The sequence below is a fragment of the Silene latifolia genome, chromosome 2, assembly GCF_048544455.1.
Source record: "Silene latifolia isolate original U9 population chromosome 2, ASM4854445v1, whole genome shotgun sequence".
NCBI classification, from domain to species: domain Eukaryota; kingdom Viridiplantae; phylum Streptophyta; class Magnoliopsida; order Caryophyllales; family Caryophyllaceae; genus Silene; species Silene latifolia.
The window spans coordinates 139,575,016-139,599,857 of NC_133527.1; the positions used below are offsets into that span (position 1 = coordinate 139,575,016).

At 35.8% G+C, this 24,842-nt stretch overlaps 1 protein-coding gene and 1 non-coding gene across 2 annotated transcripts; both read left to right on the forward strand.

The window, feature by feature from the left end:
* Positions 1-13,873: 13,873 nt before the first annotated feature.
* LOC141644735 (small nucleolar RNA R71) lies at positions 13,874-13,980 on the forward strand. Its single transcript, XR_012544345.1, has one exon. It is a non-coding gene; the product is annotated as a small nucleolar RNA R71 (small nucleolar RNA).
* An 8,681-nt stretch (positions 13,981-22,661) lies between these two features.
* LOC141641383 (uncharacterized) lies at positions 22,662-23,582 on the forward strand. The gene is made up of 2 exons (XM_074450048.1): positions 22,662-23,408; positions 23,520-23,582. The coding sequence occupies exons 1-2, from the start codon at positions 22,662-22,664 to the stop codon at positions 23,580-23,582; spliced, it is 810 nt and encodes a 269-aa protein (XP_074306149.1).
* Positions 23,583-24,842: the final 1,260 nt, after the last annotated feature.

A 24,842-nucleotide genomic window follows, 5' to 3' on the forward strand; every position in this document is an offset into this window, starting at 1 on the left:
TCAAGTTTTCGTTGAACGGTTATTTATTCGTGATTTCTGGAAGTTACAACGTGAATCATAACTTTTAAAATGTGAATTCTATGTTGAGTTTTCATACAGTTGTTCGATTATTCCATGAGCCTTATTAATGTGAAATTATAGTGTCCTTATATGATGACAGTAGCACACATATTCATTGGTTATGTATCTTAACAAGTGATAAAAAAATTAAAGTTTAGTTTATAACATTGTTGGCATGATAGTATGAGTGAAATTGAATAGCTTAATTTGATTCTTAATCGAGGGTGAATATTTTATACGAGTCCAGTTGTTTGCATATTTTATATATGTTTGGCATGTTGTAATATCTCTGGTGTGTTCATCATATTTGTATAGTGGTCGGATATATATAAATATAAAACTATATTGTCATATCTTGGTAAAGTCGGTGGCGTTAAATGTCAACTTGATTGTTCTAATATACTCGCATGAATATTTATAATAATTATGTTTAAATGTTTACACATGGATGGTAGTAATGAGTATGTCTAAATGTTCACACATGTAGGATGTCATCTGAGTTATAATGTCTTCTATGTGAGTCTGTGTGCCTATAGTTATACTTATTACTTTCATTGCATTAATTTATTTCAGTTGAACCTAAACTTATGATATGATAATAAAATAGTGTTGTTGTTCCTTATGGGATATGTTCATAGTTGTATTGTTATGAAATGCTAAGGTGATTATTTTGACGGAAATTTTTTTATGTCAGCTATGTTGGCCAATTATAATGAGATAACCCTTTGATGATTCACATGTTATGCGTATGTTTAAATGATAGTCGTTATAGTTACTTTTAATTGAGCCGCGAGTTGCCTAGTTGTTCAAACCGTGCGAACCAGAGAACTTGTTCACCTTGTTAACCTTTTGTCATAGATAATGTTTTACAAGTTATATGATGGTATACGTACATGTTTAAGTTGTTTATGCGAGATCTTTTGTTTTGCTGAAAATGAGTTATACTAAGTTGCTGGACACAATTGAATGTTATGGTTCCTAAAATGTTAAACACATGTGTGATATGGAAGTAATGTTGTTGTTGTCATGGATCATATGTTGTTACTTTTATTGGGAAATATGTTTTCAGAATTTATATCGTGCAAACAATTTTGATAATTTAAAATATGAATTATGAGTATGTTGTTGATTGTTTAAATTCATCGGTCTAATTCGTGACCTAAATCAGTGAGTGAGTAAACGGTTGTATGGACATGTCAATAAGATCCTGTGATTGTGATGGATAGTAGTGGTAGATCTATTTTCTGTGATATGTTTACAAATGTGAGAAGTTTCTTAAATTGTTTTGTTTTTTTTTACTCTCGCTCGTTCATGGTCTATAATTGATCATCAAATTTGCTTAATTACATACATGTCCATTGCCATCGTGCCTACTCTATCTGTAACACCCCACGTTAATTGAAGAGGTCCAGTGATAGGCTTAAATGACTAGTGCTTAAAGGGATTGGAAGTACTACTCATATCAACAAAGTGCACTTTCTTTTATGGTCATCCATGCGAAAGAACTCTAAAGTTAAGCGTGCTTGGCTGGGAGTAGTCTTAGGATGGGTGACCTCCTGGGAAGGTTCCCGGGATGCGCATGAGTGAGGACAAAATGCGCTATAAAGGACCCGTGTTGATCTGTGGGCCATGTACACAGCCTGGTGAGCTATCATAAGTAACCGCTCCCGACCCGGTTTGGGCTGGGGTGTTACACTATCCCAACACCAACTTTGATTATGAAGACCATTAGTTAGTGAGCTATTTTCGTCATATGCGAGGACGTGGTTGAGTTTTATTTTCTTTATCGAGGTAACACGATATTACTGTCCCTAATACTTTTATTATTGTTCGGGGTTGTATATGTATGTGTCATTATTTGTCATCGTTTTATGATATCAATTTATACATGGTAATTGTGAATTTCTGATGATTGTCATTATTTCGGTTTGCAATTATATAAGTACGTATTATATATCTTATTGTCAAGAGGGGGATTTTGGTGAGATGGGTTTGGGTAGATTTGAATGACATATATGATTGGTTGAGCACAAGGATTGGAAATCTATAAGTTTGTAAAGGAAACAATTAGATTTGGTAATGGTTGGCAGTAATGGCTTTTCGTTTGGTTGCTAGGAGATAATGGAGGTACTACGTATTAATTAAGATTGTTTTGTGCTATTGATTCTCATAATATGGAGCTTAAGTTATACTACGATATACCGTGTGGACTTTGGCCTTGAGTTGAGCCTTATTTCATTCGGATTCTCATATATTGATTTTTGGTTCGTATTGTAGTTAAATTGTCTAATCCTTGTCCTGACTCGTGGGTGAGTAGCTTAGAGTTTTACTCGCCCGAGCATACCTTTGACTTTATATCAAAGCGACTGAGATACGAATTTTATGCTAATGTACCTGATGCCGAAAGTACGATCGAACCACCCAAACCAGACTTTGGGGAAGAGGTGAACTAGGAAGGGAATGACATAGAAGTCACCGAGAATCGAGTAAGCGCGACCTAAGGACTGTTAGGTTAGAGCTAGTAACACCATGATCGGTCTCATATGAAACCGTGTAAACCTTTGGCTCCTTTCTTGTTGTTCTTTTAGTTTGATGTTGTGTTTTTAAGTTAAGCATGAGCTAAGTAATAAGTGTACTTGTTGACAATCACTTAATTCCATAATAAAACCTTGTTTTCGACTTTAATGTTACTTTGCGCAATCTCTTATCATGTGTTCTTTTCTCACAAGTTGTTGACAGTGATTTTGTTGCATAGGAATTTGAAAGTTGAAAAGAGGTTACGAGGACGTAACCATGTTTTTAGTTGGGTAGGATTTTAAAATCTTAATGTTTATGTTGCACTGTTTGTAGATTGTGGTTTTGATCAAGTTGATGTTCCGTTGTGCGGTACCTATGCAAACGAGTTCTCTATGTTTTGTTCTTACTTCTGATTAGTTGGGTTATGTGAAGATGAGTTAAACTTCGGGACGAAGTTTATTTTTAGGAGGGTAGAATGTAACATTTCGTGTCTGTTATATTTAATTGATGTGTCAAAAGTGTGTGTTAACTGTGTTAGAAATGCGTGATGTCCGTATGTACGATATACAATACCCCTTTTGATGTTTGAGTACGGGAGCGAACTTCGGGACGAAGTTCATTTTAAGGGGGGAAGACTGTAATACCCCGTATCTTATATAATCGATTAAACGGATATTATTATATATTAGTTATTATACATTTCATATTGGTTGCATCGTAATATCGTGAATGTTATTAAGTCGGGTTTATATCGTATATGTTGAGTCGGGCTACATCACATTTTGTCTTTTGGGTCAAGAATCGTATCACCCATCTACCCATCTACATTTACCCAATTACCATACCCGTTAAACCATTTGCCTTACCTTGAACATGTAACCATCATTTACCCTAAACCTAATCTAAGAGCCGCTCTCCCTCTCCCCTCTTTTAACAGTTGAGTCATTTCTAATTTCATTTTATCATTCATAAAACCATTTCTAAACCTAGAGAGAGGGAGAGGAAGAAGAATTGTCGAGCCTTTCATTTGATTGAAGATTTCTCATCGATTCCAACCTAATTCGATCTCCCTGTTTGTAAGTCGATTTCATTCCATTGTTTATACTGTTTTAAAGTGTTCGTCTTCAAAAGGTTTGAAAAGAGAGTCCTGTTTATTTGATGTCTAGTTTATGCATATAAAATATCATAGTCAAATTCTTTATGGTTTGTCCTAGGTGATTTATTTATGAACATGTCGCTGAAAAGTCAGCGAATCTGATTCGGTTGTGGAAAATGATTTGAAACCCTAATTTTTATGTCGATTCAGTTATGAGGCTTCTTCATACATCATCTTTGTATAGTCTAGATGATAATAGGATTTGGAATTACTGCAAAATAATGTTTTAAACTCGTTTTATGAATCAATACTTTTTATGCGACGGTTTCTGTCAGTTTTTGGAAATCAGACTGAAAACCCTTGATAAGTTTGGAATTTGAGAAAAATACGTTAGATATAATTTGTAGCTAAGACTCATGGGGTTCCAATCCAAGTGGCTCTGTATCAATTTGATTTTTCTGGAATTAGTTATGTATTTTATTCCGAGTCTGTCATGTGCTGGAAAATCAGGAAAAATCGTGTTTGTCCTTTAAGTTGATATTCCTAGTAAGTTATGATGAGTCTAGGTTATGTGCATGATTATTTGATTGAGTAGGTGGTAATTATACATAATTATGTTATGTAGGTGATGGATATGTGAAGGATCATAATTGATTGCTTGTGTGCTTGGATTGCGAAAAGGTAGGGAAATACACTTGACTTATTATCGTTGTTGTTGAAAGGTGTCGATTTGTTGTGTTTCATATGACCAAGTTGTGAACGATGATTGTTTCGTGGTTGTTGCTTTATGCTATATACTGGATTGTGATTTACCGAATCGATCATATTGAGTTGACTATCACAACATTTGGTAGCTGGCATGATTTTAAAACTGATCTGTTCAATGATTTACATATTGCATTGCATTGATTACTGTTGAGCATTTCATATGCATTGGAGTTTGGAGGATGGTGTGGTGGTGACGTGGTTGTGATACGTTGTGATGTTGTGATAAGGCCCAGGCGGGTTCTGCAGGACTTGCCCTGGTGTCCTCAGCTGCGAGCTGGCAGATCGGCTACGGTCGATATATAGTCTACCGGGGATCGGTATGGCTGGGTGGTCCGGGTTATGAGTTGCGATGAGATGGTGGTGGTGACGGAGGAGCATGCATATCATATTTTGTTGTTTCATTGTATTCCCTACTCAACCTCGTGGTTGACCCTGTGTATTCGTGAACACCTGTGACGATCCAAATATCGGGGAGCAGACTTGACAGGTTTATGAGATAGGATGAGAGCTTGATGGGCGTGAGACACTGGATCAGAAGACTTAGTAGCTAGATCATCATTTAGAAGACTTTCACTTTTATTTATGTTAGTCTTTGTAATTTGATGTAAATGAGGTTTTGTAAAAATTAAGTTAAAGAAATTATGTAATTTGCCTTGGAGTTTAATTTGTTATTCACTACCTCGGGAAACCGAGATGGTAACAGTCCGGTTTATTAGGGAATGTCTTGCTAGAGGCTCCTTTATAAATCGGGGTGTTACATTTAATGGCATACATGATCGTTCTAATGGCGGAAACATTAGCAAGCGATTTTATGTAATCAACAACTTAATAGGTTCAGTGAACGACTATGACTCCATCATAGTAATTCCACTTACATCAACATGAATAACTCATTCAACCTTGTTGTTGTTACAACAGATACGAAAGATCTTATCATCATAAGACTCTTAACCCCATGCCAATATTCTCTCACACAGATTCAGAAATCTTAGAATATATCGCACCCTTTCCTAGTCTCCCAATGACTCTTTCACAGAAGAGAGCATTGGTACGTTATTCTCAATAAGTAATATGTTATCAACATATAAGACATGGAGAAACAATTCTAGCTCCCGCTTAACTTCATGTATAATCATGATTCTTCAATCATGTGAATGAACCCATCCACTATTATCACATGAACGAAAAGTAAAATCCTTTAATGCTAGCTTAAGACCATCTTGTGATCACTTAAGATAGCTACGCATAATATGTTAGGATTCTTATATCTTCATCTAAGGTTTTGTGTTTCAAACACTTTATTCTCTAAATTCCCATTTTAGAAAAGGGAATTTTAATCTCATTTGTCGTTCTTCATTAAAATGAAAAGCGGCAATTCCTAACATTATTTATCTTGATTAACATCTTCATGTCAACCTATGCATTTAAGTAATCTAAAGCTGTATTCACTTTAAGGAGACCCTCGCCTTTAAGTGAATCTATTCTTGAGTAACAATTTTCGGATTGTAATGTTATGGCTCGTATGTAACATGATAGATTTGGAATAAGGTCATAATACCATTACTTTCACAAAGCAATATTTTAACCAATAAGACATGTGCGATAAACTCCCACCGAACTATACTCCCACTTTATCTTCATAGACTATAGTTCAACTAAACACCCACTCTATAGTTCTATTACTTTCACAAAGTAATACTATAATACATGTTTGTAACGATCCAATTTACTCCCACTCTATCTCTCAGAAATACATCTATCTTCTTGAGAGATAGCTTTGTGAGTTACAAACATATATATGGGGGTTTTTTAGAAGTTTATCTAGACTATGTATTAGCTTTCAAAAGGCCATCCCTAACATGGCAGTTTGAATCATGTAATATACGAGTCATATCCATGTCATCTGTTTAATAGACTCTCTATTCTAGGTATCTTCTGGTTAACCATCCGTTTAGAATTACTTGTCCGTTTTGGATTGCAAATTCCCAAAATTGAGTTCAACAACTCAAACCGACTCATATTAGTTTGATCTTATGGGTAGTGACACTAGGTCATAATCCATCTTTAATAAATCAAATTTATTACTTAGATCTTTGCCACTACGATTGGATCGTAATGCTTTAGTACTTTGTTCAATTGGTTCTCTACGTTATTTAGAAATTTCTCAAATTTCTCTAATGCTTCACTTTATATTTGATTAAGTAAATATACCCATATCTACTTAAATCATTGTTAAAAGTGACGAAGTAGTCATAAATTCCCTTGCAGTGATGCTTATTAGAACACATACACCGGCATGTATTAGTCCCAACAAATAACTTACTCATGTCCCTTTACCACTAAAGAGAGTAAAATTCATTTTGCAAAGGAGACAAGATTCGCATATTCCATATGATTGAAAATCAAATGGTTCATTAAATCTAGTCAACACTAGCCTTTAATGCGTTTCTCATTTATGTAACCTAATTGAAAAAGTCAAATTTACAAATCATTTGGATTACAAGTCATGAGTCTTTTGGATGGTATTATGTAGATATCATTGCTTGAGTTGGAAGTGTCTAAAACTTGTATATCATTAAAATAAGTGACATGGCTCACAGCCATATCTATTTTTAACAAAATACAACAATTGTCTTTAATGGCAAAATATAAATCCTTTCATGTCTCACATAGAAATGGAAATAATGTTTTAGACTAAATGGGTACATAATAACAATTATGTAAATTACAGCTCAAAGCTATTAGCTAAAACAAGTACATAAAACCCTCTTGAAGTGGCGGCTACCCTAGCTCCATTTCCTTGTCGGAGATTCATATCACTCTTGTTTAGCTTTTCCGCATTTCTAAGTCCCACTTGGAGTAACAAGTCCAACTTTGATATCTCCAAAATACTTGGGGCAATTTCGCTTCCAATGGCCCATGACATTACAATAATGACATTCCTCAAGTTGGCACCCTTCTTGGTCTTGGTCTTGGTAGTCCCACTATCCATATCCAATTTATAATCAGGTTTGGGTTTCTCGCCCATTTTTGCCTTCCCTTTATTAATACCAATACTCCTTTCATTTGCAAGGACACTCTTGCTAGAACTCCCACTGAATTTAATATTTCTCTTTGTTTCTTCAAACAAGGATGCCTTGGGTTTTGTAAGATTTTCTTCACAAGACTTCCATTCCAAGGTGGTGGGCAATAATATTGGAGTGGGTGGAGTGGAGGTGGTAAAGAAGCAAAAATTCGATCCTGACCAATGCCAACGCGTAATTCTCTAATAGTATCATTGTCATACTCAGAGCATTTTTCATCAAATGATTGGAGCCATGTTTCAACGGTGATTGGTGTAGGAGTATTAGATGAATTCATTACGTATTATTTAACTACAAAAACAGAAAATGAAGGAAATAATTAAAATCTATCGTTTTAATAATACTCGTAAATTTCACTACAAGTATTGCATTTATATAGTGACCTCCACCCAACTATATAAATGATTCCGAGATCCAAATTCATATTAATACGGGTACGGTAAGCCGAGTCATCCCTTATTAATATAACTCGGTTGATTAACCCCTTAATCGATTCTACTTCTAGAACTCTCGGTCGATAAAAATTACTCTAATTCTTATCTTTAGCCCGAAACACATGCGACTACGGTCACGAACACTTCCGTTGAGCTCATTCCAAATTTCGATGTAATAACTTTTTATTACCCACTTACCCAACGTAACAAGGTTTGTATTACGGTAAAGCCGGCTCAACTCCCTTATGAAATTGGGATTCATGGTTTCTACTATTTGGCAAGGCTAATTCTCAATTATTATATGTGAGAGGTCTTGTCAATTTATTATCTATCACGTTTTAAGTGAACTAAAGCGGTGAACTACGATAATTATAATTGACACGGTCGATGACTCGATATGATATGCATGTATAGTTATGGCGATTTGGCAATGCATGTAACATATTAAAAGAAATGCAAAGCAATAATAAAATAAATTCCTAGTATGACCTTCCTAAAATAGAAAATCTAATAATCTATTACATATTCGGAAACCAACACCTTTGGTCCCTTGAATCTTCAAGTGGCACGCCTCCCTAGAACTCCGTCTTCGTCGGATCACTTTTCCGTATGGCACCGTCTTGAAGATACTCCATAATTACAAATAATAATAAAAATACAAAGCTATTCCTATTATACATTTGTAAAATGGAAAAACTAATAAAATAAAAGTGATACGAGATCACATTAAATTACAACCGAATTAATATTCCCATTCATTACGGGTAATATCGATTTAAACTAAGGCCATACTATGATAAAATTACATAATTCAAAATTATATAAATAAAAGACATTCAACAATTGAAATATAAATCGCCCTATTTAACTCACGTCGTATATATAACCCGGTTTTATGAAAATGCGTGATAATAACCTTTTAAAATCACTAATTAACACTTAAATCATATCTAAGATCAGGTTAATTATCCTAACACTTTTTAGGACTAAAAAATTAGTCATCACTCAATTTTTGACAATAATTCAACTTGATTTAATTTTATGCTCATTTTTTACCTTAAAATCATAATATTTATGAAATAAATCCAAATTAAATTATAAAAATTTCAAAATTTGAATTTTAAATTTTTGAACATTATGGAATAATTCCATGACACTAATAATGTCAAAAATCATGGTTAAAATTTTCAAATTAATTTTGAGAAAATATAGTTGCATTTTATCGGTATTATCTCATAAAATGTTTAAACTTTAAAGTATCCAAAAATTAATCCAATAATTTTTACAACCTTAGATCTGATTAGTGGGATATTTATGCAACCTAAAATAATTTTCTCATGCCATGCAATACGTTTTAGCTATTTATGCCAAAATAGTCACTATTTATGCCATTTTTACACTAAAAATTCATAAATCATGCTAAATGAGATCATTTAATCTCGAAATGTGCATACACTCTGTAAATTATGCATGTGACAACATATTAAAGTTTCATGGCCTAATTCAAAATTTAACCATTTTAACCATTTTACCTCTTTTAATCCATTTTTATCTCATAAAAATCATAAATCATGCAATACTAATCCAATTAATAAGAGATTTTACACACAACTTGTAAAATATGCATGTGAGGTCATATAAAATTTCCAAGGTCAGAGAGTAAGTTTAACCAATTTTAGTCATTTTAACCTCTATTTATGCCATTTTTACACTAAAAATTCATAAATCATGAAATATTAATCACATTAATATAATATTTTACATGCAATACATAAAATATTCATGTGAGGTCATACTAAAATACCACAGCCAGTAGTGAAGGTTAACTTATTTTAGTGAATAAAAATTCATTTTACTCATAAAAATGTAATAAAATCACTAAAAATCATTAAAATGAGCAATAAATTTCCATAAATCATAAAAATGACTTAAAAACATTTTAGGACTAGAATATATAACATGCAAAAATTTTCGTGGCTTTATCTTCATAAACTCAAATTTTTAGTTTTATATGTTAACATTTTAACTCGGAAAAACAATAACCAATTATGCATGCAACATCCTTATTCTATGATACCACTTTTTAGGTTTATTTATCTCTTATTAGACTCCTCTAATAGTGAACTAATTAATATTTTAATTATTTGTTCTTTAGATCTAGTGCATTCATAACAAAATAAAAGATTTATAAGAAAACAATGTCCCTTACATTGTAAATTTCGGATTTATGGGCACAAGTAAGGTCTCCTACCTTCACTTGTTCTTGAGCTATGATGAGTAATAGGATGATCTTTCAAAGACTTCAAATATAGAAGCCACTCCTCTTGATTGCACCCAAGATTATCCCTTATATCTACTAAATAATATGTGCTAGATATTTGTTTAGTAGTTTACATTAAAATTGATTACTAATACTCATATATTACACTAATAATATTAGTAATATCTTTGGAACAATTTATGTGATTTCTAAAAACTTGTTTTAGAGAATTTGAGATAACTAGAGAATATTTTGCATGTGAGAAATGTATGAATGAATGAATAACAAAAAATGAGAACAAAAGTTCTCCTCTTTGGAGCATGCGACCGGTGGGAGGCAATAAGAAGAGGCCAAAATGGAATCCCCTTTATGCTTTTACTCTTATCAAAATATAGGTAGTGTAAGGCTATGAGTAGGTTAGGCTTATTATTTAAATCTTATCACATAAAATAATATAAGCACAACCTACTAATACCTCCTACTTTTCGGTCCATTCATGTAAAATGGACTACCATTTTATTTTGTCAATTTGTCACACAATATGTCACACAATATGTCGCATGTAGTATGTTACATGTTATTAATTAATTTAATGCATATTTATCACATAAATATCATTTTTATAAATTAATTAAATTACATACACCAAATTGACTAGTGATACTTGATCACATAAATAAAATGGGTCATATAATTATAATTCACAACATCTTGTAATTATAATTAATCATTCATTCTTATCTCTATTTTTTATCAAACAATAAACAATTTTAGTAATAAAGTATTTCAATTACTAAAATAAATCTTATTTAATCCCATTACAATAAGATATTAATATTCTCTCTCACAATTTAATTGTTCAATTTTAAGGAATTGATCAACTTGTATCGTCATACAATTAATCAACTTTACAGATAAGGGCATCATCCTTTAGGTGTGACCTTAAGGGATCAACTGGCCACCACCGTCCCACGAAAGTAACGTCAAACTCTAGCAAGCCAATCGTTACCGATTAATGTTGATCAGTTGACTATATAATGAATCATCCCTTACGTATTCTTTATATGAGATTTAATTATGATATTAAATCATGTGATCGCACTATTGTTGAGGACACATTTTCCAACAGTACCATCGGGTTTGGGTATGATAGAATGAATTATATCCCCTTTTTTTTTAACTTACCCGTATAAAGCAAAGGCCAAGAAAACACAGAACCACGACCCCGATCGGAGCTGGCAACCCCGATCGGGGTTGACCTCCTCTTCGGCTTTTTGACTCGCTTCCTTATTTCTTTTAATTCCGCTCCGTTTCTTGAAAACCACGTCCCCGAACGGGGTTTTTGCATGGGGAAGCGTGCCAGATTCTCTTCTACTTCTCCTTCCTTCATTTTCACCTATAAAACACAAAAAGAAATATCATCAAGTCGAGTATTTTATTACTAATCTATGAAAAAAAAATTGAAGAAAATAAAAACAAAAATAAACAAAAAACAAATAAAAAGCTTGGGTTGCCTCCCAAGAAGCGCTGGTTTAACGTCCCGCAAGACGTACGAAGCTATTTGATTCAAGTTTTGTCATTGAGCTTGCCACCAACCAAGCTCCATTTCATAGCTATCTTTGCATTCCTCAACAATTTGAAATTCTTCAAATAAAATTTCCCTTTCTTTTTGGCACTCTTAACAATAGCGCCCTTAGCATCGTCACCTACAAAACAAACAACACCCATATCTTCCTCCAACGGATCCATTAGCAAGGATCCAAGTGTAGTAGAGGCATGAGAAGAGTCCACAATGCTAAGTAAATAACAAGACTCTTGTAACATTGGGCTTCTAATGGTGTTGTTTTTGCTAAAGGAAACCCGGTCATCACCCACTTCCAACGTCAACCTCCCATTTTTCACATCAATTAGCGCACCCGCGGTGCGTAAAAATGGCCTACCCAATATAATTGGGGTTTGTGAGTCCTCGGCCATATCAAGTATGAGGAAGTCAACGGGTATGAAAAACTTGCCAACTTTGACGGGTACATCTTCTAAGACACCTAAGGGTCATTTTAAAGAATGGTCCACCATTTGCAATGGTAGGCTTGTGCATTTTAAAGCGCCCATGTTAAGTTTTTCACAAAGAGAGTAAGGCATGACACTCACACTAGCACCTAGGTCGCAAAGGGCCTTATCAATGGTAAATGTGCCTATAGTGCAAGGAATAGAATAGCTACCGGGGTCCTTCAGTTTCGGGGGAGACTTATTTTGTAAGAGTGCACTACACTCTTCGGTGAAAGCAATGGTCTCAACCTCATTGAAGGATTGCTTTTTTAAGAGGATTTCCTTCATAAACTTTGCGTAAGAAGGGACTTGGGTAAGAAATTCCATAAACGGGACGGTGACTTGTAAATTCTTACACATTTCCATGAACTTACCGAACTTACCTTCTTCCTTGTGCTTTGCTAGACGATGGGGAAATGGTATTTGAACAACTTCTTTTGGAGGAGCATCCTCCACATCTTTCTCATTCTCATTCTCATTGGGAACACTCACCTTCTTTGAAACGGCATCACTCTCCTTAGCATTAGGAGGGACTTCTTCAACAATTGCCTCATCACTTTTATCGGGCATAGGGTGCTCAACAACTTTGGCATCAAGCTTGCTCTTCCTTTTTAACATTAACAATCGATGGGGAAATGGTACACGGTCCCTAACAAGAGGCTCTTAACTAGCCTTCTTTTTGTCATCTCCCCCAAGCTTGGCCTTTTTAACAACCACTTCTTCATCCAAAGTCATGAATGGCCCATCATACCTTGTACCACTTCTCGAGGAAATAGAATTAATAGTTTCATGTGGTTGCTCACCTTGGGGAGGTAGTTGACCGTTCTTCCTTTGAGAATTAGAAGCGGCTAGTTGAGCCACTTGTTGTTCCAACATCTTGACCGCGGTACTATGAGCTTGATCGTTCTTTTGAATTTGAGCCAATAATTCCCTTTGCATTTGGACTATCATGCCCTCGAGCTTACCAACTCCTTGGTTGTTTTGTTGGGTATTTTGTGGTGGATTTTGTTGGTAATTGTTTTGTGGGGGCCTTTGTTGATTTTGATAACCCGGTAGAGGGACATATTTTTGTTGTTGAGGAACATAGGCATTTTGTTGTGGTGGGGGTTGAGGGTTAAGGACATTGTTGCTAGTGTAAGACAAGTTCGGATGAAATTTTGTATTCGGGTTATAAGTGTTGGAAAATGTACCCGGTGGATATGAACTTTGTCTAAAAGCTTGAAAAGCATTTACCTCTTCTATAGGAGCTCGGCAATGAGCGCCATAATGACCCGCACCTCCACAACCATCACAAACAACTATTTGACTTGTTGAAGACACAGCATTGAGTTGTTGAATGGAATCTTTAGCATCTCTCTCCGCCAATTGTTGTTGGAGCAAGGCAATTTGAGCTAGCAAAACGGAGTTGTTGGAGGATTCTACTTTACTTTTGGATGGCACAACTCGGGAATTGACATATTGGGCATCATGGACCGCCATAGATTCGATCGTGGCATGAGCAAGGTCGGTGTCAATTTGATCAAACCGCCCATTGTTGGCGGAATCAAGAATCCTTCGGGACTCGGCACAACATCCATTGTAGAATGTTATTGCTAAAAACCAATCATCTAGCCCATGATGTGGGCATTGTCTTTGAAGCTCTTTGTACCTCTCCAAAGCCTCATATAAGCTCTCAAGAGCTTGTTGACAGAATCCGGTAATTTGGCTCCTCAAAATTTGAGTTTTCTCCGGTGGAAAAAAACTTTTGATAGAAGGCTAGAGCCAAAGTTTCCAAATTGGTGATTCCCATGGCGGTGCGGTCAAGGCTGTTGATCCAAAGCTTGGCCTTGTCCTTCAAAGAGAAAGGGAAAAGTATTTCCCATATTTGGGCTTGAGTGACGCCCGTTTGACGGATCATAGAGCAATAGTCACAAAAATTTTGCACATGCAAATTGGGATCCTCCAAAGGACTTCCCCCAAATTGCTTCCTCTCCACAAGGCTAATAAAAGCCGGCTTGAGCTCGAATTCCGGCGCGGTGATTTGAGTGGTTGTGATACCGGCCGGAAGCATGGCCACGGTGGGCTTTGAGTGATCGGAAAGTTTCACCATCTTTTTGGTAGTAGATGGTGGTGGTTGTGGAGATGATGAACTTGAAACCTCCTCTTCTTCAAGGGCTTCTAGATCGTCTAAGTAAGACTTTCTAGCACTTTCAATTTTGGTGGGAGAAGTGGCTTCTTTCACTTCCTTCCAAAAACATCGTCTTCTCCTAAAGGTTTTCTCGGGTTCGGAATCCGGTGAAAGCAATTCTCCACTACGAGAGGACTTGGGCATAAGACTAACAATTTCTAGGAAAATGATAAGTAACGGTCTCAAGGAACAAGTGTTCCTCAAGACAAAAGAAAACAAGATAAAAATCGACAATTCAAAATGCAATAAAACCGTTTCCCCGGCAACGGCGCCAAAACTTGATAGGCCTATCGCGTACCTATGCAAAGATAAATTCCCTAAACACAAATAAATGTAGTAATAGGGGTCGAACACAAGGAAACGGGAATTGCGTCGTGAATTGCTATGGGTAGATTTTTATCAAAGTCGATTTCGTTTTTAGTTTGGTTTGGTTGATTAATGATTACCAAAGGTTGTAATGTAAATTATATAATAAAAGGGAGTCTTAGGGGTTCGGGTCACACATGCAAAGGTAAACATATGATTATGATAAATTCGGTGCTAATAACATTGCCAATTGCTTAGGTTTAAAGATACCCACCTTACGATATTAGTGTCAACCATAGACCGGGTCCTAGAGAAACTCTCGTCCATGACTAGGTCGTCCTACAATACATGCTTAGTCTAATTCAATTCCGTGCCTCTCGACTTATAAAACGAATGAACAAACTTAATCAATTGAATAAGGCCTTAAACAAAGATTAAACGTTATGGCACAAGCATGTGATAGAAGCAATTTGAACAATATTATTATTAACCTATTTTATCATGTTATATATTTGATTTTGCATGGCTCCCCTAGCCCTTAGACTAAGAGATTTAGCTACTCATGTTAAGGTGTAAATTGTAAACTATATAAAGAGAAATGATAAACATGGTTGAGTGATTTATATGAACTAAATGTTTTAAAATGTAAAAGAAATTAAACTAAAGTAATCTAAATGGAGTGCTTAATTATAAACTAATATAAACTAAATAGATATGTCAAAATGTAAACTATATAGAAATACCTTAAGGAGATGAACTTGAATAGAAGAACAATATATAACCAAATGCCTGAAAATGTATTAAAAACCAAAGGTTTAAGAACTACAAGCTTAATTAATTTGTAAACTAATATGAAAACTATTGAGAGAAATTGTAATGCTTAAGGCTATGGAGAATAAAATGAGACATGAAAATGAGATGCCCTAAGCCTTGTAATGCCTCTCCTATTTATAGGAGAGAGAGAATAAACGTAAGCATTCAAGAGGGATGCAACCCCGATCGGGGTCGTGTGTCTCCGGGTATTTTGGCTTCAATTCTTGTTTAATTCTCGAGGGAATCCAATGTTTACGATAAATGATCCTTAATGCACCCGGTTAATGCTTCATAAATCCTTCTAAGAGCATCCAAATGAGCATCCTAAGCTTTGATATTTTCCACATGATTTTTGGACTTCTTATTGGGCTCTTGTAGGATCATTTTGCATTTCTCACACACACTTGCATGGGCTTGGAAACACCTTTCATTGTCATGCTTGGTCCATCTTGTTTCCACTTAGCTTAGTGAACTTGGTGTATGCTAATGTGATAGGAAAAAGCCTCTAAATGCTTAGATACCTACAAAAGGTAACAAATGCAACCAATACACCTAGAACACGAGATTAGCTCACAGTATACTAATTAAAGTACGATAGACAATAGAAACCGAGCTAAAATGAGGGATAAAATTATATATAAAATGAACATATCACATTGCATTTTTGTCAAATTTGGATTTATATTTTCATGCTTTGATCAAGATTTTCATTTTGAGAGAAAGTGAGGGAGGGACTTATATGCTTATTGATGTGTAGTGTTTTGACATAGTGTGGGGATAGCAATTGTCTAGGCTATCCAAGCCTTTTTATTGCCCCCACAATTAAGACCAAAGGATTGAAGAGGAAATGACTTGGGTTATGACAATACCCACAGGTGGAAATGAATCCGTGAGGTATAGGGGCAATCCGAGAGTCTAAGGAAGAAGACGCTCGTCTTGGCTGCAATCCGAGCGTCCTGGGAGAAAAACGCTCGTCCTGAGAGAGCTGGAAAGAAATTTTTTGTTTCTCTACCTGAAGATCCGAGCGTCTCCTAAAGGAATCCGCTTGTCTCAAACAATCCGCTCATCTCAGTCAGGATCCGCTCGTCCTGCTTCTACTAAAATTTGGTATTTCTCCCTGACCAAGAATCCGAGCGTCCTCAGTGAGAATCCGCTCGTCTCCCTTCAGAAAGACGCTCGTCTCCTGCTGAAGACGGTCGTCTCAGCACGGGTTGCAATTTCTCAAAGTTCCTGACAAAGAATCCGAGCGTCCCGACCTCAAGACGCTCGTCTCCCCTGCTGAAACCCAAAATCACGGGATTAAAACCTCCCTTTTCCATTTTATTTCACTCATTCAAAACACAAACACAACTACAAAACCCTCAAAACCCTCAATCCCTCCATCCATAAATATCAATTTCCTCAACCACATTCACCCAAATCAATTCCAAACTCCCTCAAAACTCAAACAAATCACTCCTTTATCAACAAAAACCCATTTAACCATCAAAATCCTCAAAGTTTGAGTCTATTTTTTAGGACTACAAGGCAAAATTCGAAAATCCTATATCGATTTGGGTTTTATTGAAACTTGAGGATTACACAAGAATTCAAGCAAATCTTTTGGTGTTGATACATACAAAGAGAAGATGGCTAGGACAAAAGGTGGAAACAAGGCACCTACAAAGAAAAATCTCTCAAAAAGGCAACAAGCTCTTCAAGCTTCAAAGGCTTTGGTGGTTCAAAATGCCACGATAGAGAATCAAGAGACTCCTATGGTGGAAACTACTACTTCTACTCCGTTTGTTGAGCAACTACATGATTATACGGAGGTAATTTTCACATCCGATGCTCATAGGAAGAATTTTGTGTCTCTTGCTAAGAAATATATTTTACCCACCAAGTTTATTTGCCAAGATACTTTGACCAAATTGGGTGTCCTTGAACGAACCAAGAATTTCTTTGAGTCCATGGGATTGCTTACATTGTTTAATATGCAAGAATTGACCTACTCCTCCCTAACCTTGGAATTTCTAAGTTCATTGAAAGTTACAAAGGTTGAGACTCGAACAAATATTGAATTCCGCCTTGAGAATGTGGATAGGAAGATGACCTTTAAGGAGTTTGGCAAAGTTTTTGGCCTTGACAATGACTCGACCTATGTGAAGAAACCCTTAACAAAATATGATCGCGGCCCTTTGTGGAAAGCTATGACCGGGAGGAAATTCGTATCCTTTCATGAATGTCGTGCCCTCTATGTTCATCACCCGGGCATAAGGGTGTGGCACAAGGTAGTGGGACATACTCTTATTGCTAGGAAGGGAACAAACCACTTCACCGAGCTTGATTTTATCTATCTCGAGTCGACCTTGAATGTTGATAGAAAGTTCACCACAAAGTACAATATTCTTCAACTTTTGATCGAAAGCTGGCTGAATATCGATCATGGCAAAGAAGGTATGGCCTTTATAGTAAATAGGAGATTGGTAACTTGGTTGGAAAAACATTTTAACCGGGATTTCAACAAAGATGGTACTTATAAACCGGTTAAGGGAGGCCACCTCATTGATTTAGCCACTATGCTTCACAAATTCCATTGGGTCAAGAATGACACACTTGACAACAAATTTGAGTGGCTTACAAAAGATGCCAAGTCCTTCATTTTACGGAACAAAATTTTTCGGCTCAATGTCCGTAGCCCACACTATCTTCTCCCACTCTCCGAGGAAGCCGAGACCATAATGCAACACCATAGGGAGGCCATTGCCGAGCCCTCCTCTCTATTATCACTCCACCCTACCCATTCACCTACCATGAGTTTCGACCTGAAAATGTTACGGCGGGGAATGATTACTTGACTCTTTTGATGCAACAAATGCAGAAACAAGCCCATGAAGATCGAGTCGATGCATATAGAGCACAATATCTGCCTCTCTTACACCTAACTAGGCAAGGACTTCTTGACCCATCATGTCCTTTGCCTAGTTGGGCGGATAGGGAAGTTTTCTTCCCTAATGCTCCTAGGGGTGCTAGCACGAGCGATGTGGAGGTTGTTGTTGAGAGTGGTGGAGAAGAAGATGAAGAAGATGAAGAAGGTGAAGAAGAAGACGGTAGTTAGGAAGAAGAAGAAAGCCCAAGTGAAAGTGGTGAAGCCTCCGGGTCCATAGAGGTAGATGAGGATGACGGTGCTAGTGAGGAAGTTGGTGATGATGATGGAGATGATAGCAACGTCGCCATGGGTGATGATTGAGGATTAGCAAGCTCTTGGGAGGATGCCACAATACTTTGTGAGTTTCATACACCTCCTTTAAGCTTTGTTCATTTCTCTTGTTTTTCTTGAATTTTTATCTTGATCATTTCTTTGAGTCCTAGCAACACTTAAAGGACTCACACCTCGGTCCCATTGAGGTGTCTTTTTATTTTTCCCACCATGTAAAATCCAAAATGACAATTGTAGTTTCATGCATAGCATCCTTATGCATGAACTCCCCCATTTTTGACATTAGAAATAGTGTCTATTTTGGTTTGGGGAAGTTTATGCATATGCATTAGGAGTTAATTTAAATTATTCTCTCCAACCAAACAAAAACTCATGCATTATATAGTATAATGTAGTTGCATGACTTGTTTATATGTCATATAACTTGCATTTAGCTTAGAAATCATGCATTTTCATATAACTTGCATAATTTCCTATCGTATTAGCCATTGAGGACAATGCCCATACTAGTGTGGGGATGAAAAATTCTAACATGACTTTTAAAAACAAAAATGATAAAAATTGAAAAATTTTGAAAAACACAAAAACATGTCTTTTTATTTCATAATCATAAAAACCATAAAAATTTGAAAAATCCAAAAACATGTTCATTTCCTTTATAGTGTAGTCTTGTATATATTATTCTGTATATATTGTGTTTGTTCATCCTTTTTCACATTGATCGACTGCGCCACATCCGAGACATGAGGATATAGAAGACCGCATGGTATGATCTTTCCAATCTAATTTTTCCTCTTTATGTTAATGACTATGTGGCTTTATTTTGATTGATGCGGTAAAACCAATGTGATTATAGGATTGCATTTAGATTATTTTGCATACTAGTTAGTAGAAGCATATGCATTAGGATGTATTAATGTCAGTTGCATCATGGCATGTAGTTGCATTTAGGAAAAAATTGTGAAACCGTCTATTTGGGAATTTTGACAAGTGTATATAAGGCCCTTGTAGATACTTTTTCTTCTTAAGACCTTGCTTGTTAGAATACATGTAAAACACCCTAGGATGTGTTGTGCTAGTATCCTTTGACCCATGGATTAAGGAAGGCCACAAAAGTACCTTGTGGTGTGATAACTCCTTGGCTACCGTTTATTCCAAGGTGACCCTTGAAACAATGCAACCATCATCCATATTCTACCAAATTTTGTCATTAAAGGGAATGGGCACAAAAATTGTTCAAAATTTGAGTTCAAGAATTAAATGAAAAGTCAAGAAAGTTTGCAATTGCATCGAAAGAAAAGAGGAGTAACTAAAATGAAAACTCATATGCTTCAAATATAAGCACCCTCATTACAAATGGGGTAGCTTTGAAAATGTCCAAAATTGATAGGAAAAGTTGAAAAATTGTCAAGTGTTGAAAATGCCAAACATCAAAAGAGGCTAAAGAAAATGTTCTCAAAATGTCAAATGCCACAAATTGGAGGGAAAAACAACAATATAAAAAACAAAAATAAATAAATAAAAGCAAACTCCCATATGAAACTCAAGTTCTATTGATCCCTTTTCCATCGTATCCACTTTTGTGCATGGTAGAGAGGGAACGACCCTTCTTATTGTCTAGGCAAGAAGGGGAATTCCGCGATCCTCCAGTGTTTCTAACACCATAGGGAGTCTACTCTTGATGAAAGCATTTAACGATTGAGGACAAAGGTACTCTAGCTTAACATAACTTGGAGGTGATTTATTGGTATACTTTTAGGCTTAGTAGTTTGAAGAAACCATATCTATGATGGAATGTGTACCCTTAGATTGCTTCCCCTTTAGATAATTTCCGCCACTTAGATGAGGAAAGTAGCCATTCATTTTTGTAGATGCATCTATTACTTGTTTTGTGCGCTTTAATGCTTGGATGTTTCGCCATTTTGGCAAGCCCCACCTTGCCTTGCAAGAAGGCATCCTACCTCATGGTTGTCTTGTTGTGAGTTGAAGGGGCGGAGTAAGACCCACTAATTGTCTCACATCAGCTATATTAGTAGGTTAGTTTGAATAAGGGTCCTAGTTTTTGTCACCTCTTTACTCGGGACGAGCAAAGGTACGGTTTGGGGATGTTTGATGTGACTCATATTTGAGCATATTTAGGCCCCGAATTAGCCTCGTTCCTATGATTTATAGTACATAATTGGGTCATTTGCTATCTTTAGTTTCCCATTTTGCATATTCTTTGAGGTTTTATTTCCTTGGTAGGAGACGAGTGCAAACCTAGCATTTACATGGCGAAATGGAGCTAAATTGATCGCATTTAATGACCAAGCATCAAAGGGAAGACGATACTAGAAGGCCTATGTAGATAATAAAGTAGATTGGGAAATGATGAAAGGATACTTTTATCCTCAACAAGATCCCCGCAGATTATTTAGGAAAGAAGAGAAAAGAAGTGCCTGACCCAGGATCCGAGCGGATTGCAAGCAATCCGGGCATCTCCCTGCACAACAATCCGAGCGTCCAATGCTCAAGACGCTCGACTTGAAGCCTCATAATCCGAGCGACTCCTCTAATGATCCACTCGGATCTCCTTACAGGAACCACCGTTCTAGCTTCCAAGACGCTCGGGACGAGCATATCTATGCGGGACTAGCAAAACGGAGATGCTCATCTCCTTGGAGAGGAGCACTTCCTCAACTTTTATTAAGGGTCTTAATAGTCATTTAAGCCTTAGTAACCCTAATCTTTGTACCTAATCTTTAGTATAAATACCCCTTTGTACTACCTAGATTAGCATATAATGTGAACACTCTCTTAATCAAGTTATAATCAATTAGTAATCTCACCTTAATCTTGTAATCAACTCTTAATCTAGTCTTAATACAAATCTCATTTCTTAATCTCTCTATTGTTCATCATTTATTTTGGGTAATTAGAAGATTATTTGAGTTTATTTGGACGATTGACAACCTTCCATAAATCATCAAGTACTTCTATTATTCTTTGCTTTATTATTTGGAATCATCTTCATAGGTATAATTCTCTCTTAATCCTTTTTAATTATTGTTAATCACTTTCATTTGTTCATCATGTTTTGCCTTGCTAGTATGATTGACAACCTTGTTAGCATGTTAAACTTGATAATGAGAGAGTAGTTTCCTTAACTAGGGTTAATTAGGAATTAGGGGAAATCAACATGGGGATTGATTCATGCTTAATCTAATATGTTTTCATAATTAATTTGCTTGCTTGTTGTAATTCCAACTTATGCACGTGTTATGTTTGATGAAATGCGAGCCTATGAATCCTTGCATTTTTTACTCATCTCTTCTCTCTTCAATGAGGCTTGTAAGACATAAACCAACTCGAGTCTCATTAGACCATGCATATAGTTGGATAGGAAGGAATAAGTCGACTTGTAGGTGTTGTAAAATCTAATCGATTCGACTCCGGGACCCAAACCTTCTCAGGGATTGTAAGATATACACTAACTTGATCCCATCACAACAATAAGTGCTTTTATCTAGTAGAGAACATGTTTGTATGATCAAATCCCATGAATCCCCTATGAACCCATGACACCCTAGTGCTTTTAATCAATTGTTTACATCTCATTTTAATCATCTTGCTTATTTTTATTACTTTACTTTCATATTGTTGATTAGTTTAGTTGATCTCCTACCTCAACCCAAATTGTGAAACCCTTAGACACAACCATTTGCTATTAAAAATCCTACATCAATACCCGTCCCTTGGGATCCGACCTTTACTTGCCTCTTTACTAAAAGTAGTTTGTAAAGTTATAAATATTGTTTTTGTTAGGTGACTTTTGACGACGAGTTTAACCTCCGACCACTAGTCTTAGTCAAGTCCGTGCTTGCCACTATTCATAACTACTGTGCATAACTCCTTGTTCTACCTGTTGGAGTCATGGAAAGGATTCAAGCATTATGCAGGAATTTTTTGTGGGAAGGGGGTGAATCATATTCTAAAGCACCCCTTGTGAGCTGGAATATCCTTTGTAAGGGGAAGAATTTTGGTGGCTTAGGACTCATTGACAATAAGCTATGGAACCTGGCTGTTATTGGGAAATTAGCCTGGTGGATACTGATGAAGAAGGATTTGCTCTGGATTCGTTGGATAGACAGTATCTATCTAAAGGGGAGTCCATGTTTGTCTTACAGTTCCTCTCCTAACAGTTCTTGTGCATGGCATAAAGTGTGTGAGGTAAAAGATAAATTCAAGTTGGCATATGATTCTGGTATGTGGCAAGGTGATACAGAGGCTTACAATATTGCAAAAGGTTATGACTGGCTAGGCAGAAATGATGATCAAAAAGTGCAATGGGAGGCAATGGTCTGGAATAGATACAACATCCCCAAACATAACTTCATTAATTGGATGATTCAGCGAGGCAGATTTCTTACTCTTGATCGACTGGCAAAGATGGGCATCTGTGACAATGGTCTATGTTTCCTGTGTGGTCAGTGTCCTGAAACTCACCAGCATATCTTTGAAGCTTGTCCTTATATTATCAAATGTTTTAGTCTTCTGCATAACTGGCTTGGAATTGTTAACAATGACCTAAACTATGGAGTGCTGATCTTAAAGGATAGACTTCAATCTTTGTTGATCAGAATGCTGAAAAGTGTTGCAGTTATGGGTCTCTATTACCAGGTTTGATGGCACGTAACTCTTGCAGAATGGACATGTATGTCCCCCGTCCTGAGCGTATTATACATTGTATTCAGGAGGATATTAAATTGAGGCTTGGTATGAATTTTGTAGGTCAAATGGAGTATAGGCTATTGGAATGGTGTAAAGAGAAAGGATTGTACTAGTGTCATGTAGCATATTATGCTAGATTAGGTCTTTCTCTGAAATGTTCTGAAATGGTTGAAATGGTGCTTTGTTTTGATCAATTATTAATATATTCTCACAGTTCCACCAAAAAAAAATCTACAACATATTGCAATTATAATTAACTGTTCATTCTTAATTTAATTATTTCATAAATAAAATTTTAGTAATATAGCATCTTAATTACTAAAACGAATCTCATTTAATCGAATTACAATAAGATTCATATTCTTACTCACATTTGTGAATTGTTCAATTTTAAGGAATTAATTAATCTGTATCATTATACAATCAATTAATTTTATCTATTAAGGGAATTGCCCTTTAGGTGTGACCTTAAGGGATCAACTGATCACTACCGTCAAACGACAGTAATGTCAAACTCTAGTCAGCCAATCATTACCGATTAATGTTGATAAGTTGATGTATAAAAATGAATCATCCCTTTATGTATTATTATTATGAGTTTTAATGATGTGATCGCACTATTGTCGAGGACACATATGTTAGGTTAATTTACCTCTTATTAGAGTCCTCTAATATTGAACTAATTAACTTCTTAATTAATGTTCTTTAGATCTAGTGCATGCATAACAAAATATGAGATTTATAAGGAAAAACAATGTCCCTTACATTGTTGGTTGGTTCGAAATATAGGGCACAAGTAAGGTCATCTTCCTTCACTTGTTCTTGAGCTTAATATGTTGGATGATCCTCCTAAGATTCCAAGTATAGAAATCCTCCTTAGATTGCACCCAAGACTTGTCCCTTAAACTAGTATACTAATTAAATAGATTAATAAACTAGTATCCTTAAAATGATTCTAATATTATTACTATTACTAAACTAGTAATTTTATTGTGATATTAGAATGGATGAACAAATGCTTGTGAATCTAAAAACCTTATTTTAGAGAGATGGAGAGAATATGAGAGTTTTAACATGTAAAGATATATGAATGAATGAATGAACAAGTAAAAATGAGAACAAAATGTTCTCATAAGAGGAGATGGAGCCGGGTGGGAAGAGGCCAAAATGGCATCTTTGCCTTTTTTCTTTTTGTCTTCACAATGCATTCGGTAGGTAAGCTAGTATGTAGGGTATGATTACATTCTACTTTATCTCATAAAATAATTAACCACACACATCACCATGACTCCCTCCATTTCGGTCCATATACCATAAAATAGACTACCATTTTATTTTGTCAATTTGTCATTTATCACACAATATGTCACATGTAGTATTTTA

What these genes read in the sequence shown, in the direction of transcription:
- LOC141641383 (XM_074450048.1), top strand. Translation starts at nt 22,662, where the DNA reads ATGGAAAGGATTCAAGCATTATGCAGGAATTTTTTGTGGGAAGGGGGT. An exon ending in TTATGGGTCTCTATTACCAG is followed by an intron (nt 23,409 to 23,519) that starts GTTTGATGGCAC and finishes TGAATTTTGTAG; the next exon opens with GTCAAATGGAGTATAGGCTA.